The sequence below is a fragment of the Pleurodeles waltl genome, chromosome 10 (genome assembly GCF_031143425.1).
Source record: "Pleurodeles waltl isolate 20211129_DDA chromosome 10, aPleWal1.hap1.20221129, whole genome shotgun sequence".
In the NCBI taxonomy this organism is placed as follows: Eukaryota; Metazoa; Chordata; class Amphibia; order Caudata; family Salamandridae; genus Pleurodeles; species Pleurodeles waltl.
This window is the reverse complement of record NC_090449.1, coordinates 639,214,547-639,234,193: the sequence shown is the minus strand read 5'-3', so window position 1 is coordinate 639,234,193 and position 19,647 is coordinate 639,214,547. Positions and strand designations below refer to the sequence as shown.

At 41.6% G+C, this 19,647-nt stretch overlaps 1 protein-coding gene across 3 annotated transcripts in view; it reads right to left on the bottom strand.

The window, feature by feature from the left end:
• DPP6 (dipeptidyl peptidase like 6) overlaps positions 1-19,647 on the bottom strand; it is a 1,951,083-nt gene that overhangs the window by 95,079 nt on the left and 1,836,357 nt on the right. For all 3 annotated transcript variants that reach the window (XM_069211130.1, XM_069211129.1, XM_069211131.1), the window contains exon 19: positions 10,070-10,139. In XM_069211130.1, the coding sequence (XP_069067231.1) occupies positions 10,070-10,139 (70 nt within the window). The remainder of the gene's footprint in view (positions 1-10,069; positions 10,140-19,647) is intronic.

The window sequence follows — 19,647 nt, the reverse complement described above, 5'->3', positions numbered from 1 at the left end:
GCATGTCCTAAAACTTCTCCCCTAAGGAAGCCACATTTTTATTGATGCACACTTACGACAAGGAGACTTTGCTTGGGAGCGAGGCTACAATAGCTATGGAGAGGGCACATCTTCTCTGGTGCAATTCTGTAACTGTGGTGGTGAATTTTTTTTATTGGTTCTTGCAAATTGTCTTGTTTAGATCCCTCTCATAATTTGCTGGTACAGTGGTGCTTCCATTGCTCTAGGTGGGGGTTCATTAAGGATGACATAGGCTCCCTGGAAAATGCCTATAAGGGCATGTCCCTACCACCCTAGGAAGAAGGTAGCCAGAAGCACTGTCTGTCCCAGAACTATGTTTGACCAGAAGTGAAGTGAAAGTGACAGAACAAGATGGTGCACTGGGTTGGAGGGAGCACACGCAAGAGCTGCTTCATGGCTCAACCTGTAGCAATAAATAGGATACATCTTGAGCTGGGACAACATGAGCAGGGAGAGGTGGGGTGATATTTTACCTTCCTCCATAGCAATGACATGGCTGTGCACTAGGCCTCCAGAACTGAGGTGGGTGGCTGCTGAACAGACCACTGTAGTGGGTTTGATATTGCTGATGAGGTGGCGGTACTTGGTTAATCAGAATTGTAACTGATGATGGTTCAGATCCCACAGAAACTGTTCCCATGAGACATTTGGTATCTACTGAAAGAAGCATAAATCCTGCCTTGCTGAAAGATTAGTTTAGTGCTCCTCCACATCTCCGAGATCGAGGATAATAAAGGAACCACCTAATGTAGTGATCAAGAGATGGGCATATCCAGAGTGACCGAAAGAACAACAGGAGTGGGTGACAAATATTGAAAGTGTTGTCCTTTCCTTGAAAGGGAGGACGAGTATATTGATCATAACTTACCGGAGTAATACACGAACAGAAGACCCATTTGTGTGATTGTGTTGTCCTCTATATCTTTGTTGGAAGATCATCTATGCCAACTGGATATCATACGCACAGCTGCCAATATAGGGCTGATCGAATATCGGAAACATGAACAGGGAAGTAACGTACAAGACTGGACCATGGCAACCAAGAGATGGAACTAAAGAATGACTGTGAAACCATTCAGTTTAAAGTGAACACTAGGCTGTCAAGGAAAAGTAAACACTAAGGAGGGGAGCAATACTTTACACATGACACTGCAGGATGAAAACCAGCATAAAGTACTGGAAGGCTCTACGAAAAAAGGTGTAATTTTCTGAGGACTCTGAATACTGTTCTTTCCTACGTGAGCCAAGTTGTGAAGAAGAGAGTCCTGCAGGACCTGAAGTAGCCTTTACAAATATGCCCAAGCTAGTGTTTTATATTCTACCATGATGAAGGTGACTGTCCGTAGCAAAGTGTCTCTATTCACACAGGAGGCAGTACCCACAGCAGTCACAAAAGATCTAAAAGTGGGGAGTTTTTATTGTGAGGTAGCCTGCAACTATATGATTTTCCGAGGGATCGCTGAATAATGGATTGTGCACTTGGGTTCTTTAATTCACTCACTTCATATCTCTTAATATATGGTGTTTCACTTCCCTGTATGTTAGTGCCTTGTTGCCATGAATTTCTTCTGGGGGGATCACTAGAGTTCTTGTTTATCGCTAACCCTGACGTTATTGTTCCCCAATTCCATTCTACTCTGGTTACACCTGATGGAGTTTGTTATGATGCTTTGCAGTTACATTTTGTGACATTTACGTTTTGTGTGCCATGTTAGTCGTGATTTTATTTACTTATCAGTGCCCGTTGGACTTATGACCTGCTATTGCTTCATAAAGAATTATGCTTTTTCTTTAAAAAAAATCAATAAAGACATTTTGGAAAATCACAGTTCTAGCAATCCTAAATGCCACGGACCACATTTCCCAGGTATGTAACTTGTGCTTGAAAAATGCTGCAGCTTTTGCACATGCAAAAGACTAGTGGTTCAAAAGGTGAGAAACACTAACTTTATCCCTATGTATCTTCTGCATATGCGAAAATTATGTAAAGTATGCGCACCATGCAATCACGTACATATTAATTCATACGTGGAAATGTGATCTACCACACCTACCTAACACTTAAGATGCACTTACACGAGTAACGTGGTGCAGAAAGCATGGAAAACGCACCCTTTTTCAAAAGTATATTTCTGTCAGAAAGATAGACACTAAAAGAAAAAAAATGATTTCCCTTACGGAAAAAAAATAAAAAGAACAATATTAAATTTCACAACTTTTCTGGTGATGAAAATGGAGAGTCAAGGTAATGGGTAAACTCGGCAGAATGGAAATAATACTTCAAATTATTTGTAAATAATATACTCTTCGAGATGAAAATTAAGGAGTGCAAGTGACTCGTGTCAATGTCAGAGAGTTTTGTGAATTAATCACTTTAATTTACAAAGGCAGAGCAAAAGTCTTTACCAAAAGGGTAGCTACCCCCTCTCTGGTGCCTAGTGGGTAAATCCCTGTTTGGGGACGGCTCTCCTGTGGCAAACCCTGAGCAGGGATCCAATGGGAAGAGAAGCCATTGGAAAGGAGAGATTTTCCCTTTTTAAAATATATCGCTCCCGTTAGAATCAGTGCTTGGGGGCTGAGATAACCCCAACAGCACTGATTCAGTGAAAGTAAAGCAAGCCTTTTTGCTCATTTTACTCTCACTTTTATATGTAATGACGTCAGCAGGCCCAGTGCGCTGATCGTCTTTACATAAAAAATTAAAAAGTTCAGGTTGTTCAAGAAGTTCTTCTGGAGCAGCCAGAGCCTTGGGGGTTTAAAAGAAAACCCTCTAGTGCAAAGCACCAGAGGGCCCTTTCTAACCCTCCCAAGAGTCAGCCAATGGGCAACAGAAGAACTGGGGAGGGTGTGTGGGTATCAGCCATTGGCCCCGAAGGATTAAATAAGAATGCTGCCAAACAGCCTAAAGTGCCAACAGCAGTCACCTGGTTGAGCTTGACTGGGACCTAAGTGCAATTTAAGGCTGACTTCAACAGAGCGTGGGTTGGATATAGAAATTAAGGCCCGTATTTATACTCCGTTTGCGCCGAATTAGCGTCGTTTTTTTCGACGCAAATTCGGCGCAAAACTAACGCCATATTTATACTTTGGCGTTAGACGCGTCTAGCGCCAAAGTATGAGTAAAGAGCGTCATTTTTTTGCGTGAACGCCTTCCTTGCGTTAATGAGATGCAAGGAAGGCGTTCCCGTCTAAAAAAATGACGGCGACGCAAATGCGTCGTATTTATACTCCCGGGCAAAAATCACGCCCGGGAGGTGGCGGGTCAAAAAACCCCGCATTTGCGCCACTATTTAACGCCTGGGTCAGGGTAGGCGTTAAGGGGCCTGTGGGCTCAAAATGAGCCCACAGGTGCCCTCCCCTGCCCCCAGGGACCCCCCTGCCACCCCTGCCCACCCCAGGAGGACACCCAAGGATGGAGGGACCCACCCCAGGGACATTCAGGTAAGTTCAGGTAAGTATAATTTTTTATATTTTTTAATTTTTTTTGTGTGGCATAGGGGGGCCTTATTTGTGCCCCCCTACATGCCACTATGCCCAATGACCATGCCCAGGGGACATAAGTCCCCTGGGCATGGCCATTGGGCAAGGGGGCATGACTCCTGTCTTTACTAAGACAGGAGTCATTTAAATGGCGTCTGGGCGTCGAAAATAATGGCGCAAATCGGGTTGAGGCGATTTTTTTGCCTCAACCTGACTTGCCCCATTTTAAGACGCCCTAACGCCATTTTCCCCCTACGCCGGCGCTGCCTGGTCTACGTGGTTTTTTTCCACGCACACCAGGCAGCGCCGGTCTGCTTGCGCCGGCTAACGCCATTCCATAAATACGGCGCCCGCATGGCGCTTCAGAATGGCGTTAGACGGCGCTAAATTTTTTGACGCTAAACTGCGTTAGCGCAGTTTAGCGTCAAAAAGTAGAAATATGGGCCTAAATTTGTACCAGTTGGAGGTTCTCCGATCTGACATGGAAGTCGAAAATTCTCAGAAGGGAAAGGCAGCAGGCAGTGGCTGAGAAGGGCTCTACCAGGCCGGATTGCTCTCAAACAAGATCTTTTAACGAGAAAGCTCTGAGCAGGAGAAATTCACAATTACCACCTAAGGAAGGTCCCTCGCCGGCCAGACACCTTTGGTGCCTTCGCCTGGTGAAGATTTCTATCCTTCGACATTTTTGGAGCTCGGATTCCTCAAAGGGGGGAAAGGCTGCAAGTTATTGCTGAACAAGGCTGCATGAGGCAGGATACTCTCTCTGCAACATCCTCCTCAAATAGATTTTCTGCTGTGGAAAAGCTCCAATCAGGAACCTGAATCTTTGGACCAACACACATTCATCGGATTGACTTGGTAGGTTTGCCCTGGTCCTCAGAACTTGAGCCAAAATGTTTCTAAGTCCAAGGTTTTTTTAGGATGTTAGGAGGTGTACACTTTGACACGTTTATGGATTCCAGAACCTCAAGAACAGCACTTGTGGTTCAAGGCTCACTCCAGCAGAGACCACCAACAGAGTACAGGGCAGGTCCAGTTGACAGCTAAGCTCTTCAACAAAAGGGCTTCCAGCAACTTGTCGTGTCTCTGGAGCTTAACAAGATGTCAGCCTACTGACCCTTTACATCCACCTCTTTGTCTTTGTTACAAGTGGAAGCAGGTCCAACATTTTAGGTCTCCTCACAGGTCTCAGCAGCAGGTGCAGTACTTTTTCTTTCTTCCACAGGTCCATTAGTGTTCTGAAGAGGGTGTCAAGGCATGCCACATGTATGCCTAGCACCAGTGTGTGGATGGTGGATACTCCTACCCTCTCCCTGACCAATAAAGAAAAAGTTCACAGAGAAAACCCTATCCACTCTTGCAACATTTCCTGTTTGCTTTATAGAAACAATCCCATACTGCAACTCTCTACCTAAATCCAACATAGAAGAACACTTCTTCCACTGTTCTGGGCCAGAGAAGTGTGGTCATGATAATGAGCAGTTCCTTTCTCTTTACTACTCTAAAACAGTTCTGGGGCATCTCATTTTCCCTGGTATTGGTGCTTGCCTGCTTAAGTGCCTGACTAGGTGGAAAAAGAATGGGGCAGGCCCAGGTGGTAGCTTCATCTGCTTGTTAAAGGATAGGCACCAGAGAGAGGAGTAGCTACCCTTTGGGAAAAGACTTGTGCTCTGTTCTTTGGCACACACAACACTATGAATATGCCTTGAATACATATAACATGTTTTTCTAAAATAGCTGAGGCAATTTATTCCAATTATACATTCCTGTGCATGAAAAAGAATTGATGGCAAGAAGAGGATAATGTTGTGGGCCACCACAGCATTGAGGGGTGGACTTATCAGAGTGGAGGTTGCACCTGCTGAGCCTTAGTCTGTTGAACTCTGCAGAGTTTAGGTGCTGATTTTCATTTTGTGGATACAAGGAGAGAACATGCCTTGCTTTTGCTGCCCAAGGACTATCCAGCCTTGAGTGGAATTTGTTGCAGGGAACTGGTGGTGTATTGGCATGTGTAGGTACCATCCATAGATATCCCTAATAAATGTACCTTTTGAATCTAAATCTCAGCTGTACTGTGATTCCATGCATCTTCAGTATCTATATGTGCAGCACCTACATTCCACCTGTATTCCACAGTACCTGCTTGGAAGTCCTAGGGCTCCTTGTTTCGTTGGGTCTCTGAGCTGCCTTGATTTGTCGCAGCATAGTTCAATTATCTTGTTTTTCATTATTTTCCTGGGTTCATCTCCAGTGCTCCTATGCATGTGTGTTTGGCACTGCTGAGTCTTTTTTGGAATCAACAAAACTGAAAAAGAATTTGCTTTTATGCTAACAAAACTTTTTTTTAGAAAATTAGGGGTTGCTATACTTGTTATGGAATGATGAAAATGCACAAACAATTATAAACCATAGATGTCCAAACAAACCAACAAGTACTGTTAATGTATAAAAAATATATACATAGTCTATATTTATTCACAAACCACATTCATATAATTTGCATCTAATCTTACTTTAATGTTAAGAACAATGTAAACAAAATAGCCTTTTCTTTTTGTATCCATGTTATTTCGCTGAGTCGAGAAGACAGGATTAAGAGTGACGCGAGCGTCTGTTTCTATCAGCGGAGAAAGTGGCCTGAAATTAAAGAAAGAGTGTATTGGATGAACCGAATTTGATCGTAGTGATTTGAGTAGGAGACATCACCTTGTTTAAGTGAACCTGATTAGGGATCGAAGCAGGGTTCGAATGTACCCTTCATGAACAATAATAATTGAGTTGGGACATATGCGATTGTGAATTCAGTGTGCGAAGACGAGGTTCCATCAAAGTTAGCATTATTTCACAGGGTATTGGAGAGAATGTATCCTCCATGAACTCATGGTTTAACACAGTCGGGACCATCACTTTGAATTCGATTTATATGAGGTGCTTATAAATTTGAGATGCGTAAATAAGGTTTTGAAGTCCACCGTCCAGGCCAAAATGCCCGACATCAGCGGGGGCAGATATTTGTATTGTTTCAGTCTATCACAGTCTCCTGAAGGAGGTGGGGCGAACCATCACGAATATCACCAAAACACAGCATCAACAGTAATTTGGATAGTGCTTTGATAGTATTTATCAGAGCAATTGGATATATATTTTTTTGTTTTTATTTATATGATTATGTATGAAAAAATGCTTGTGCATGGGCCTTATGATAAGGATACAAAAAGGAATGGCCTATTTTGTTTACATTGTTTTTAACGTTGATGTAAGATTAGATGCAAATTGTATTTGAATGCGGCTTCGTGAATAAACACAGTCTATCTATCTATATATATATATATACATATATTTATATATATATATATATATTTTTTTTTTATATATACATTAAGAGTGCTTGTCGGTTTGTTTGGACATACATGATTTATAATTGTTTGCGCATTTTCATCATTCCCTAAAAGTATAGCAACTGCCGATTTTCTAAAAAATTTTGTTACCACAAAGGGGAATTCTTTTTCAGTTTTGTTGCATATTGACCCTGCCCCTTTCAGTCAAACAGGGCGTCTCTCTTTCCTTTTTGGATTCTACAGTGGCAGGGTGGCCTTATGTGGCTTCTTGCTGCTGGATGTATTTATTTTACTGGAGTTGGTCCCCTATGCTGCCTTGTGAATCACTGACTAAAGTGACATCCAGTCCCTTAACTTGTTGTGGCATCTAGTTGTACTCCTTGTAAACAGTGATGAACTTGTGCTGATTTTAGAGTACTTACCATCTCCAATAGCCTGGTTGTTTCTGTTCTTGTCTCTCCGAGTCCTGCTGCCTTTGGGCCATAAATGTCTTGTCTTTACTATCAAACCTACTGACTGTCCTCTGTGAGGTGTTATGGAGACACTACACCGTGTGAACTCAGTATTTTCCATGGATTTATTGATATTGATAGTGAACTGTTTCAATTTTTTCATTTACAGGTTCTCAGAAGCTTTGTGCATACTTTTTCATGCCTGTCTATTCTCCTTTTCTTTATTGTGTAATTTCACTAAAACTGGATAGCACATTACTTTTTTTAATGTTACAATTCTATTTATTCATTGATAGCATGAACACTTTGGGCACAATCTTATATAGTCTAAAGAACAATGTCATCCACCCAACAACAATGTGCAATCAACATCATCGTTGAAAAAGTCATTTTTAAGCTTTTTTCTAAAAAGTCATCAAAACACTGCTGTCTGCTGTTAATCAGCAGGTTGTTCCACAATTTTGGTCCCAACACCTAAAATCTCCCCCCAACCCCTTTATCCCCCCCAAGATTGACTCTTTTTATGGAGAAAAACTGGAATTGCAGATTGGTGGACCACCATGCTGCACTGTGCCTGTACAAACATTGTTAGCAAAGTAGCCATGTCCTCAACTATGTAAGCATTTGAACATTGATGGAAAAAATGTAAGTCTTGCTACTTCTTCCTGCAGAAAAACTAACCTGACCACAACAGACTTGCACTATGTCACAATGGTGTCTTTATTGGTGTTAGGCAGCACAAAGTGTGCTATGTCATGGAGAGAGCAGAACTGCACCATTTGTTTATAGATATTTCACAGTTCTGCTCTCTACAGTTCACCAACCACAAATTCATCAAATTTGCTTGCCATCCTGCGTTGCATTAACCCTTGGTAAATCTGTGCCCCAGAGTCTTAGAATAAAGGAATCCTACTCAGTAGAAATAGCACAGTAAGGTAATCAAACAAGATGGGGAGTATTGCAAGGCCGGTTTAATCAAACATAGTTTATGCTGTAGTACATCCCCAACGTATTTGTTTCTGACAATATGGTTACTTACATTCACTAATTTTTTTTCAGTGTTTCTGATTTAAACCCATCGCTCTAGTTAGAAAACAGTTTATGAAGAGACCTTAATATAATACTGGAAACAAGGCCACACACTTGTGCTTTCCATTACATAATAAATCACATTAGTGCATATATCTGTTTATGGGCCAGTCGTATAATAGTCCAGTTATGGCAGCCATACGGTTTTAGTAAAGGAAAATAAGTCTCCTAGGAAACCGAATGGAGGCGAAGAAATGAATTTTCTTGAGCAAGTAAGACATTTTAAAGAAAGTTAATGACTTTTCATACAAGGCAACTGTAGCTCAATCAAACACTGTGATATGGCATCTGAAGGCAATATGTACGTTAAGAGGCTGGCTTTTGGGTGGTGCGAGTGGTGCAACCACACCGGGCATTGACCTCAGGGGGGCACTGTGTTTAGCAATAACTTCCAAAACTTGCGATAAAAAAGCACTTGATGAAAAGTTCCTTATGAGTCCAGCCTTCAGGAAGCAATTAAAACGTCAACATACCTCTTGTGATTCATTTTCCTGCTAGGGAGAGAGATGGGAGTTTTGCCTAGGGCAGCTTTTACTCAACATAAAGTAGCATACAGGGTTAATATTCCCGCTGCAAAAAACAGAACTATGGGGTATTTTTAAGAAAAGTGTGTGCAGCGATACTTTTCTTGCACACCTTCGCGCTCCCCAAAGCCACCATGTGTGCGTCTTTTTTAAAAAATTTAAAATATTTAAAATGTGGCGCACCATGGTGGTAGTTAGGGGACTAGCATCAGAATTTTTGGCGCTAGTCAGGCGCTTTGCAGCATAAGCGTAAACATTTTTTATGCTAATCCTGCAAAGCACCCAGAGGCCCATTGTAACCAAGGAATCCTCCTTTTAACGCCTGTTCTGAGGAGGAGATAAAAGTGCCAGAAAAAAATGGAGCAAAGAAATCTCACGGGGGGGAATGCCAGCTTTGCATACATTATGCCTGGCGCAGGCATAATGTAGCGCAAAGGGATAGAAAGTGGTGCAATGCATGCATTGCATCATTTTGTAAATATGGCACAGCCTTTTTGGTCTTCTAACACCACATTAGCATCAAAAATTGACAATAACGTGGTGTTAGAATGGCGCTAGGGGCTCCTAAATATATCCCTATATTTTATGTGGATAGCTGAGTGGATTAGTAAAGCCAGCCTTTACAAATTCTTTAAAACACATGAATGTATGTGAAAGGGGAGCAATGGAGGGGCACATTTGCCAGAAGGTAGTGAGTGAAACCGAGGAGGAGGTCAAGGGGTCAGATAAACTGTCGCACAGGGCACCACAGGTCCTAAAGCCGGCCCTGTGTGCATTCTTCCTGTTACCGTCAAAGAAAAAACCCAAACTGCGCCTTTTGAGTGCTCAAACCTCGTTGTCCATTTCATCGATATCACATCATCCGTCTGTCATTGGAAGATTCGTTTCAGATTTACTATTATTTGACCCAAAAAGCCGCCTTTTCTACCCTTTGCCCTCCGACAGCTTGAGATAAAGCGAACATAAACATTTTGCTTGTATATGTTTGCCACTTTATCTATGTCAGACTGTAAAAGTGCACGTGATTACAGGAATCTGATGATCCTAATCATGCTGAAAACATACTTACAGAATATTTGAGGAACTGCACACCGTCTAATTACTCCTGCAATATTGCATAATAAATGACTGATAGAGAATAAATGATGTATCGCTAAATACTTACACTATGAGCAGCAGGGGATAGTGTGCTGTGTCCACAAAGGTTGCAGGCTTGATAATTTGCATAGTTAATTCTGCGGAAGAGAAAACCAGACAATTTAAATTCGGCTCACAAATGACTATTGCCTCTTCAGGGCTTCCTAGTGCTGCAGTTGTTCTCAGGCTTTTTGATCACATGAATGCCATGACATGTACCAGTCGTGAACAGACAGACAAATTATTGTTTTAATTAAATAAATACAACTACACCCTGGTGGTAAATAACACAATCATACACATTCTCTCTACAAAAGTACAGATGCAAAACTAAAAAGTAGAGCCTAATGGTAGAATTTACTGTTTAAGGCACTGCAGATCACATGACATCGATCACATTAGAATATGTTTTAAATATTTTTCGTAGGATTCAGATTAATGATTGATTCACATAATAACAATCAAAATAAGAAGCTGGCCAGACATGTTTTTGTAATGCACATATCTCAAAATCTATTGGAAGGTCACCAAAACACAAAATAGTTTATTCTGAGTAAAATTCTGTCTTCATGACAAGTTTGGTGGTATTCCGTTCAGCAGGTTTTCTGTAGAAGAGAGCACAAATTTCTATAGGACTTAAAATGGGACATCCTTCTCTCGATATTCCCAAATTAATGTGTGCTACCCATATTGATCCACCTAATATTTAAGATGATGAATCTGAGTTTGAAGTGTCACAAAACTGATCTGCCACATTTTATACTTTTTTTCTCCAGTAATAATACGCTGAGCAATCTATAACGTATCCCTGCATTAGGAACTACTCATGACCTCATACATAACATTACTGTCGGTGAAATTGTGTACCTTTAGTTTGGGAGTGGAGAATTTTCACCTGTAGCAATATATTATCCTGCTAAGTCAAAACACATTCTATAAGAAAAATGTTCAACCCCAGCCAGCTATGATACCAGAGAAAGGCTTTTTGCCCAGTGAAATGTGCAGTGAGTATTTAGGCAACACTCAAACATTATTAAAGAGAGAAAATCAAACATAGGGCCTGATTTAGATGTTGGTGGTGTTACCACCAAGCTGTGTCAACAGCGGACCCAAAAAGACTGTCAAGCCAACTGCGTTTCGCCGCCGTATTTAGATGTTACAGATCTGCAAGTCGATTGAATGGTGATGGACTGCTGACAGAGGGAGACGGCGGCTGATCCCAATGGGCTTTGTACAATGGCAGGGGCTATGGAAAAGAGGTAGGTGACACACACACTTCCCCTTAGCCATATGTGTATCCCAGCATTACACACAACACAACACACCACATACAATAACCCATTGCCATTCCAACACAACACAACCCGTACATGCCAAAAACCAACATTGACATACATCCATGACACAACACACATAATATTTATACTGCACCCACACATGACACAACCACAACAAACAACAGAACTACACATTCAGCTACAACAACACACTCACACACAAGCACAACTACACACAGCATGACAACACCTGCCTCACAACAACACTCACCTGATTGTGGCAAACAGCAACACAACATTCACTATAACATTGGTCTCACATACAAGTAACACACATACAGACACAACCACATCACATACTCCGGGTCCTGACTCACACACAAAGCTCACAGCAGAACATGACAGGTACAGGTCTCCTGGCAATGTGCACACACAGACACAGTTCACAGGTGTGAATGTACCGTTTTTGTGGTGCCAGCATTAACTTGCCCATGAATACTGGAAACATAATGACAGTTGTGTATGTGTGCGATATGTGTTGTGTACCAGTGTCCCTCCTGTCTGTGAGTGACAAACTTGTGCCCCCGACATATGCATGTCACTGAGATAAAAAAAAAAAATGTGACATGTATATGTCTGCAGTTGCCCGACCTCCCATGCAGTGCCCACCCAATGTACCCTGGCAATGCTGCATACCTACCTTTGAGTCAGGCGAAGGTGGGGGGTTGTATTTCCTCTGTGGGTCAGTGCCAGGAGCGATGGCAGGTGTTGCCCAGTGATGTCCAGTGGAGATGGGGTGGATTGGGGGGAAAAGGTGCGTTTTCACTGCCTTTACACCCCAATCCGCCAACTAAAACATGAAGGTCGTACTACCACTTTTTTCTTGGTGGTAAGGCACATCCATCTCTGCACGGAGGGAAGGGTGTCTGGGGATCCGCCATCCGCCACTTTTCCCTATTGCGCCATTGACATGAGTGGTCTTTCTTGGTGGAGGCGGCGGTTCAAATGCAGACTTTCGTCTACAGGACCGCTAACATTTAAATACGGTGGCTGGACCGTTGCGGCAGCAGATGGGTTTTCAGTTGAAAAGATAACGGCAGGACTGTTACTCTCAACATCTAAATCAGACCCAAAAACATTCCAAAATACACTTCATGTAAAGGAGAGAAATGTAATAAACAAAATAAGACAGACTATTCAAAATTAGATTGAGGAAACTGGAGCTATACATTTTCTAATTTTAGGTTAAACAGCACCAAGAAACAACAAAGCACCAATTAATGTCAATGATTGTGTTTCACCAGGATTTCAATGCCATTTCATGATAAGGTAAGCTTGCCGGGTCACACTAAGCAAACTTTTTACCTTGGGACACAGTATTTTTTCTTGAAGCCAAACTTCTCCAGCATGACATAGCAGGCTACACTAGCCATTGAGGGTTCCTTAAATTTGGATAAGTGGGTCATGATTTCCAACAAAGTCTTAATTTTTGGCACCAAAAGCTCTTAGCTAGACAAAGATGGATATTGTAGTCACAAAAATCAATGCTACAAAAGTAGCTACTCAGCTATTTACCTTCCTTGGGGACTCCTTCTCTCTCTAGATGCTTGGTAAGTGGGATTTCATACAGGAGGTGACATTGAATTTGTGCTGGTCACAGAACGTGATAAAATCAAGCTCATCCTCAACCATGAAGTCTCATCAAGAGTAATCCTGCCAGATCTCTCCACTGCGTCTTGACACCTTGTACCACAATATATCAATCATATGCTGTGGAGAAATTAGCATAGGACACACTCTGCTAAAATGGCTACATTCATTGTTGGAAGTGTACTCAAACTCTTCCACCTCTACCTTTCAGGTAAAACTTGGTAACATTGGCTTATTCCCAACTGGCATGTTTCATTTACTTATAAGTCCCTAGTAAAGTGGTACTGCATATTGCTAGGAAAAGTAAAGTAAATACTGCTAGTGGGCCTGCAGCACTTATTGTGCCTCCCACTTAAGTAGCCCTTTAAACATGTCTTAGACATGCATTGGCAGCATGTATGTCCAGTGAAGTTGGATTTTAAGTTACATTTTTTTTAAATGCCATTTTTAGAAAGTTGGAATTTACCTGCCTGAGCCATTGAGTGCCTGAAGCCTGCCCCTGGGTCGCATGACTGGGTGTAGCTGACATGTGGGTTTTGTGTATTCCTCCTGGAAAGCCACACACAATTGAGAGCTTATTTATGCCTGGATTGGCTATCACTGGCAGGTTGGGAGGGCGGAGCTGGGCACACCCCTGCTTACACTTGAATTGCCTGTGTTTATACAAAGGGTTGCATATCCCGGTAGTTAGTTTGGAGCCCCGACAGAGAAGGCAGGATCCCTGCAGACTCCAAAGGGAAACCTCTAAAAGCTTCTCCCACCTTCCAGAGGAACAGTGCCAGGTATAAATACTGGACCTCAGACACCAACTCTTCACTACACTTCTGGACCTGTGGAGAATCTGCCAGGAAGAAGGACTGCTGTGCGTCTGAAAGGATGGCCATGCTGCTAGCATGCTGCTCTGCTGGACCACTGCCTTGGTGGACTGCTACCTTGCTAGATTGTTGCCCTACGGCCCTGCCACCCTCTGGCCTGAGGCAGAGGGATTGGACCTGCATCTGAGCCCAGGACTCCCAGAGTGACTCCAAGGGCTAGTCTGTTGGCCTCCTTTTCAAAGCCACAAGAATAAAACAGACTCAAAACCACCTAAAAAGCACCAAGCTTGAGCTGGAGGAGGTCCCTGACCACCAAGTGGTGCCCCTCAGGTCCTGGGCCCTTGGTGTGGCCTCAGAGTGGTTGGTTTGAAGTTTTTGTGCTCTTCACGACTGAGAACGAGCCTGTTGGCACTGAACCCTTGTCACTCACCCAACCCACAAACGTGAAGTTCCGTCTGCCCGACTCTTCACGCTACAGCATTAACTGCTCCTGGGGACACCATCGCAAAGCATCTGCTAGACCTTTTGCGTCAACAAGAGGATCTTTAGTGGAACTAACCTGGTCACCATGTCTGATCTGCACTACAACACTGTAGATCTCAATTGGTGACTTTCTCTTGGTCTAGCATGATTAGATAGCCGTGAGTGGTGCTTTGGGCTATAAAACAAACTAACGCACTCAATGGATGATGTCATCAGTGATGTCATTTGAGATGTTATCGCTGATGACTTCATCCACTGAGTATAATAGTCTGTTTGATAGTTTACATAGTGGTGGGTAACTACCATTTTACTTTTCTACCTAATTGGTATAGCCTGTGTCCTGCTTGTCAGTATAAGTGTTTACAAAACACATGTGCTCTTAATGCACCTTTGGTGTGTAGAGGTATTGAACACGTTATATATCTTTGTATTCAAGAGCATCTCTATGTGCAGGTGACAGTTAACTTGCGTTCATTATGTTCCACACATGTTTTTTGGTACTGCAGAAAAAGTTTCCAGCAGGGCAAAAATTCTATGCATTACATACTAAGGGCCTGATTATGACTCTGGCAGTCCTCATATCTCAGCGCTGTCTGGCTAATTACAACCCCTCTTTCCGCCAGTCTTTTCGTGGTGGGGACCAATCTATGAAAAGGCTGGCAGAAAGCCAGTGCCAGGGGCCACAGTCGTGACCCAGCACCAGACAGTGCGCCTTGTGAGGGTGCTGGAGTGCTAGGATATCCCTAAAGGAGCCAAGGCTCATATCCTAGCACTGTTCCCGCCAGTCAGCCCGGCGAGAACGCATATTACAATGCCGGTAATACGCTTGGGTGATGCCACCAACATGACGGTGGCATCCTCCCCGTGGCCTAGACGGTCCTGTGGTTGGACTGCCAAAGTCGTAATGAGATCCTAAGTACTGTAAGCAGCCCTGAGTTATTAGACAGAATTGGCTCAGTATGACAATATTTACTTAAAATAGAAGATTGTGTGCACCACATACTAATCTATGTACATGTGCATGTTTTGCTTTAGAAGATGGGCTATCTGTAAAGTTTTCCCCACAGTATGAAGGCTGTGGGTAGTATGATCTTTAGCACCTTCAGACCCATGTTATTTCAAGAGAAAAGCCACTATGTCAACATGTTTCACATAGAGTGTATACTGTGCTCAGCAAATAGTTTTATTACTCAGTGCTGTATTTCACTGTCTGCAAATAGTGTAGTACAGAGTAAACTCTCTCCATAGAGTAAACAGTGTTAAAAGGAGCCACTTTTCTACTCATATCAACGTCATTTCTCAATATAGGTTTAGTCACTGTCAGAGGTTTGATACAGGTAAAGAGTGTCCATAGCAGGGCATTAGTTCTGTGACTGGGCTTGAGTATCTGGAGGAACGTGGTGTTCCCTGACCAGTTATATACAGATTGAACACCATTTGCAAGATAGGTTAACCTTTCATCTGTGGTTCACTGTTAACATGACCTCAGCTACCCATGAAGTGCATGGTATAGGGTCATTGTTACAAATAACGCCAGTTTGCTTTACCTATGGGGGTTGTATGTATGATAGCAGCAAAGACACTTCATATTATTCTGAGCTATTTTGCACTTAATTTCATAGATTTAATGGTATACCTGTTTAAAGAGCAATGTGTACAAAAGAACCTTGAATGATGTCATTAGTGATGTCATAAATGATGGAACAGATCATATCATGAGTAATGCCATATGTGAGATCATAAGCAGTGCATGGTGGGGTGCAAGTTACAGCTGGCTCTGCTAACTACAAAGGATGAATTTCTGTGTTTTATTTTAGTTCAAAGGTAGTTTTTGTTAGGCCTGCTTTTCCATTGATAGAGCATTTCTTGTTCTGCTAATAACTTTGGCCCGTTGGAAAAACATCACAAATCTTTAAAAAAAAAAGTTAATGTACCTTAGCTCCTTCCTGGAAAGTTTCAGGGAGCTCCGTCAATCTGGGGCTGAGAAAAAAGAGGAGTCCCAAAACATAAAATCTGAATGCTTTGTACATAGATTTCTACAGACAGGCTACAGCAACAACTGCTTTGACGGAATTACACCAAATTCGTCAGGAGGATAGATCTTGGTCTGCAGATTGTGCTTTTTGTGATTCTGTGTATAACTATTTAGTAGTTTTTGAGAAAATGAGGTTAAAAAATAGTTGTATATTTTGGCAGTTGGGCTTGCAAGAGTCCTGCGAGCCTCCTTCAAGTGCTGGAATTAAACAATGGAGGCCTGTGATTGGAGGAGAGGCCTATTTTTCCATTGAGCCTTCCCACTCTTGTGGGAGCAAGAGGCTCCAGCGAGTCTCAGGAGATTGATAGCTCTGTTTGGCTAGCTGTTGGAACGTTAGAAATGAAATGGCCATTGTTACTGTTTACTGTGACATATTGGAGGTGTTGTGGAAATGAAGTAAAAAGGCTCTGTAAGGAGGTAGTAGAAAGGCATGCTGCACCCCCTAAGTTTAGAGAGGAGTTATCTAAGGGATAACTACTGTGAAGAAAATAAATGTATATTGATTTGAACAAATTTGTAGGATCTTGCAGGACTTTTACTAAATCGTGATTAAGTAAAAAAAAAGAAGTAGATGAGCTCTTCATACACTCTGTAAGTTTTAATGGATATTCTGGTGCTTGTTTTTGAGAGAAAGTGTGTGAGTTAGGTATTGGGATGAGTAGATGGTTAATTTTTAGGGGGATCTTTTGATCTCATGAGCAACCTGCAAGACTCCCATGGAAATGTACTGGGCCTTCCACAAGGTGATTACGATCCCACGAATCTTGCAAGGTTGTATGGGAAGAAGTGAAAAAAAGGGCCAAAGCTTAACCAATATTTATTCTTCTTGTTGCATGGTTGAAGAAATGCTGTGATGTCATTGGGTGCAGAACCAGAGTTAGTTCAGGTTGTTCTTGGTGATTTGGAGTTAAAGGAAGGCATTGGAGTTGTGCTCAATAGAAGTGACAGAATTTGGACCTGAGACAGACTGGGCTCTTCATCAGCAAATAAGAAACTGCTTTAAGTTCAGGCAATTAGAAACATACATTACAAACTTTGTTGAGAAGTGTCAGTTAGTGCACTACTGTTGGTAAATATATTCTATACAAGGTTTAGTAAGTCAAAAGCTGTTTCTACAGGTGCATGTTTATTAATATAGATTTTAAGAGGTAGACTTTGGAATGTGGAGAGATATCAGCAAGTATTTGATGTTGTGTTATAAATGAAATGTTTAATCTGTATGTAGATGTAAGCAAAAGAGGTTGTTTTTCTGAAATTATCAAACAAAGCATATGCAATTTGCTTATAAAAGGCCTAGTGCTTTTATGAACCATACTGTGCACATATATTACCCCAATGAGATGTTTGAGTGGAGATTTTGCCATTTCTAGAGTAAAACACTGTACTCACTGTTAGGAAAGGTGTGTAAAGAGGAATGAGTTACTTTACAAACTGTTATGGAACCTTGTTTGAAGACATGTTCTAATTTAATTGTGGATAAAAAAAATGCTGTGTTTGATACTGTCGATTTTTTTTTAACAGAAAGGAATATAAAGTTAGTGGTGCAGTACATATAAATATGCGATTGTGGGTGAAAAAATGTAGAAATCTTCACAGAATGCAGTGATGTATCATTGTTATCCATTATCGATCAGTTTGTAACTTTATGCAACGTTTTGACTGTTTTGTTTCTTTTTAGGGAGAAAATGGAATACAGAAGTTCTGAAAAACTGAAGTACCATGTCACACAATATATGTCGGAGAAAAAAACAATTTTACTTTGGAAGAAAGACTGACTGTGTGGAAAGTCGGGAAAAAAACTTTTATTGCACAAATGATGTTGTTATTAATGTCTTTGGTGACATTTATACCCTTGAAGCATGCTGTTCAGTGTAGCTCTGCTTGTTTTACTTGATATACTTGTTTTTGATTTCATAATTATCAGCTTACGTAAGCAGCATAAAAGGGCTTTATTTATTAAAGGAGGGTTGTTATATGCTTGAGATGTGAGCAACTGGGGAGAGGTTGTATCTGCCAGTTAAAAGAATGTGTAGGTAGCTGAAGAACTGTATAGTTTGTGTTTGCTATCCTTTTAAATGACTGCATTTGCATTACTTCTGCATTCCTGTAAATGATGTGATGCCCTGGTTGTTTCTAGTTTCCTGGCTGAACTCCTTTTTGCCTATATTTGTTAACATACTCCTGTGCCACCTAGCCTGCCAGAACAAAAATATTAAATGAGATATTTCTTGGCAGGCTAAGATGGCTGAAATGAAGGAAACTAAATATGAAAATGAAGCAAAGGGGGAGGAGGTATTCATGCCTACTAATAAGAGGAAAGACAAAATGTAAATAGTTTGTTACATTTTTTACTTTTTTTGACTGATGTTTGTATTTACAAATGTTTTTATTGTTTGTTATGTTGCTAAATTGTCTTTCTTAATAAAATGTTAATACTGATTTGTTTCCTTAATAGAATTTAAAGATTTGAAAATTATTACAGTGTTCTAATGTTGACTTAAAGTGGCAGTTTATTCTTCAGGAACTGTAACTGTGCTCCTGGATTTACATGTCTGTCTAAGGTACTCTAGAGAGAGTAGTGCTTCTTCCCACTGTAGACTATAGATTTTTATACAAGAGGCAGGTTTTGGCTATGAATTCTCATAGTATAGTACACACTGCTGTCTTCTGGTGGAGAGGGCAGTTCTTTTGTACATTTTAGTATATATGATTGTCATTCTGGAGAGAAATTTCAGAACAGAGCTCTGTCTTTGAGCACACTGTTCTACACAAGCATGACCCAATATGCAGATGTCAAAGAGAGAGATGAGTGTGTCCATACATTCAAATGTACACACTAGGGGGCTTATTTACAAGCAGCCTGCACTGCCAGTACATCACTTTTTCTGATGCAAGGTGGTGCAGGGTGCACACCCATATTTACAAGGCCACACAATGCCATTTTGCGTGGCTTTACATGGACTTATTGATATGGAGTAAGGCAACGCAGCACAAGTCGCTGCATTGCCTTACTTTGCGCCGGGGAGGCCTTCCATTGGTGTTGCATAGGTGTTCCCACAAAACACCCACAGATTTTGACATATTCCCAGATTTACAAGGTTTTGTAAACCGGGGAATGCATCAAAAGCCCACGCCTCCCCAGCATAAGAGTGGTGCAATAATGTTTTTTCTCCCCGCTTCTTCCTCTTCCTATGTGTGCTCGCCGGAATCTGGCAGCACACATAGCAGAAGGAAATCACATCCATTGAGGATTCTCCATTTTACACTCTACAAATGACATTCATTATCATAATGAGAGGTATGAGCTGAGAGAGCTGTCTCCACCAACAGCGTATTTTGCACATGT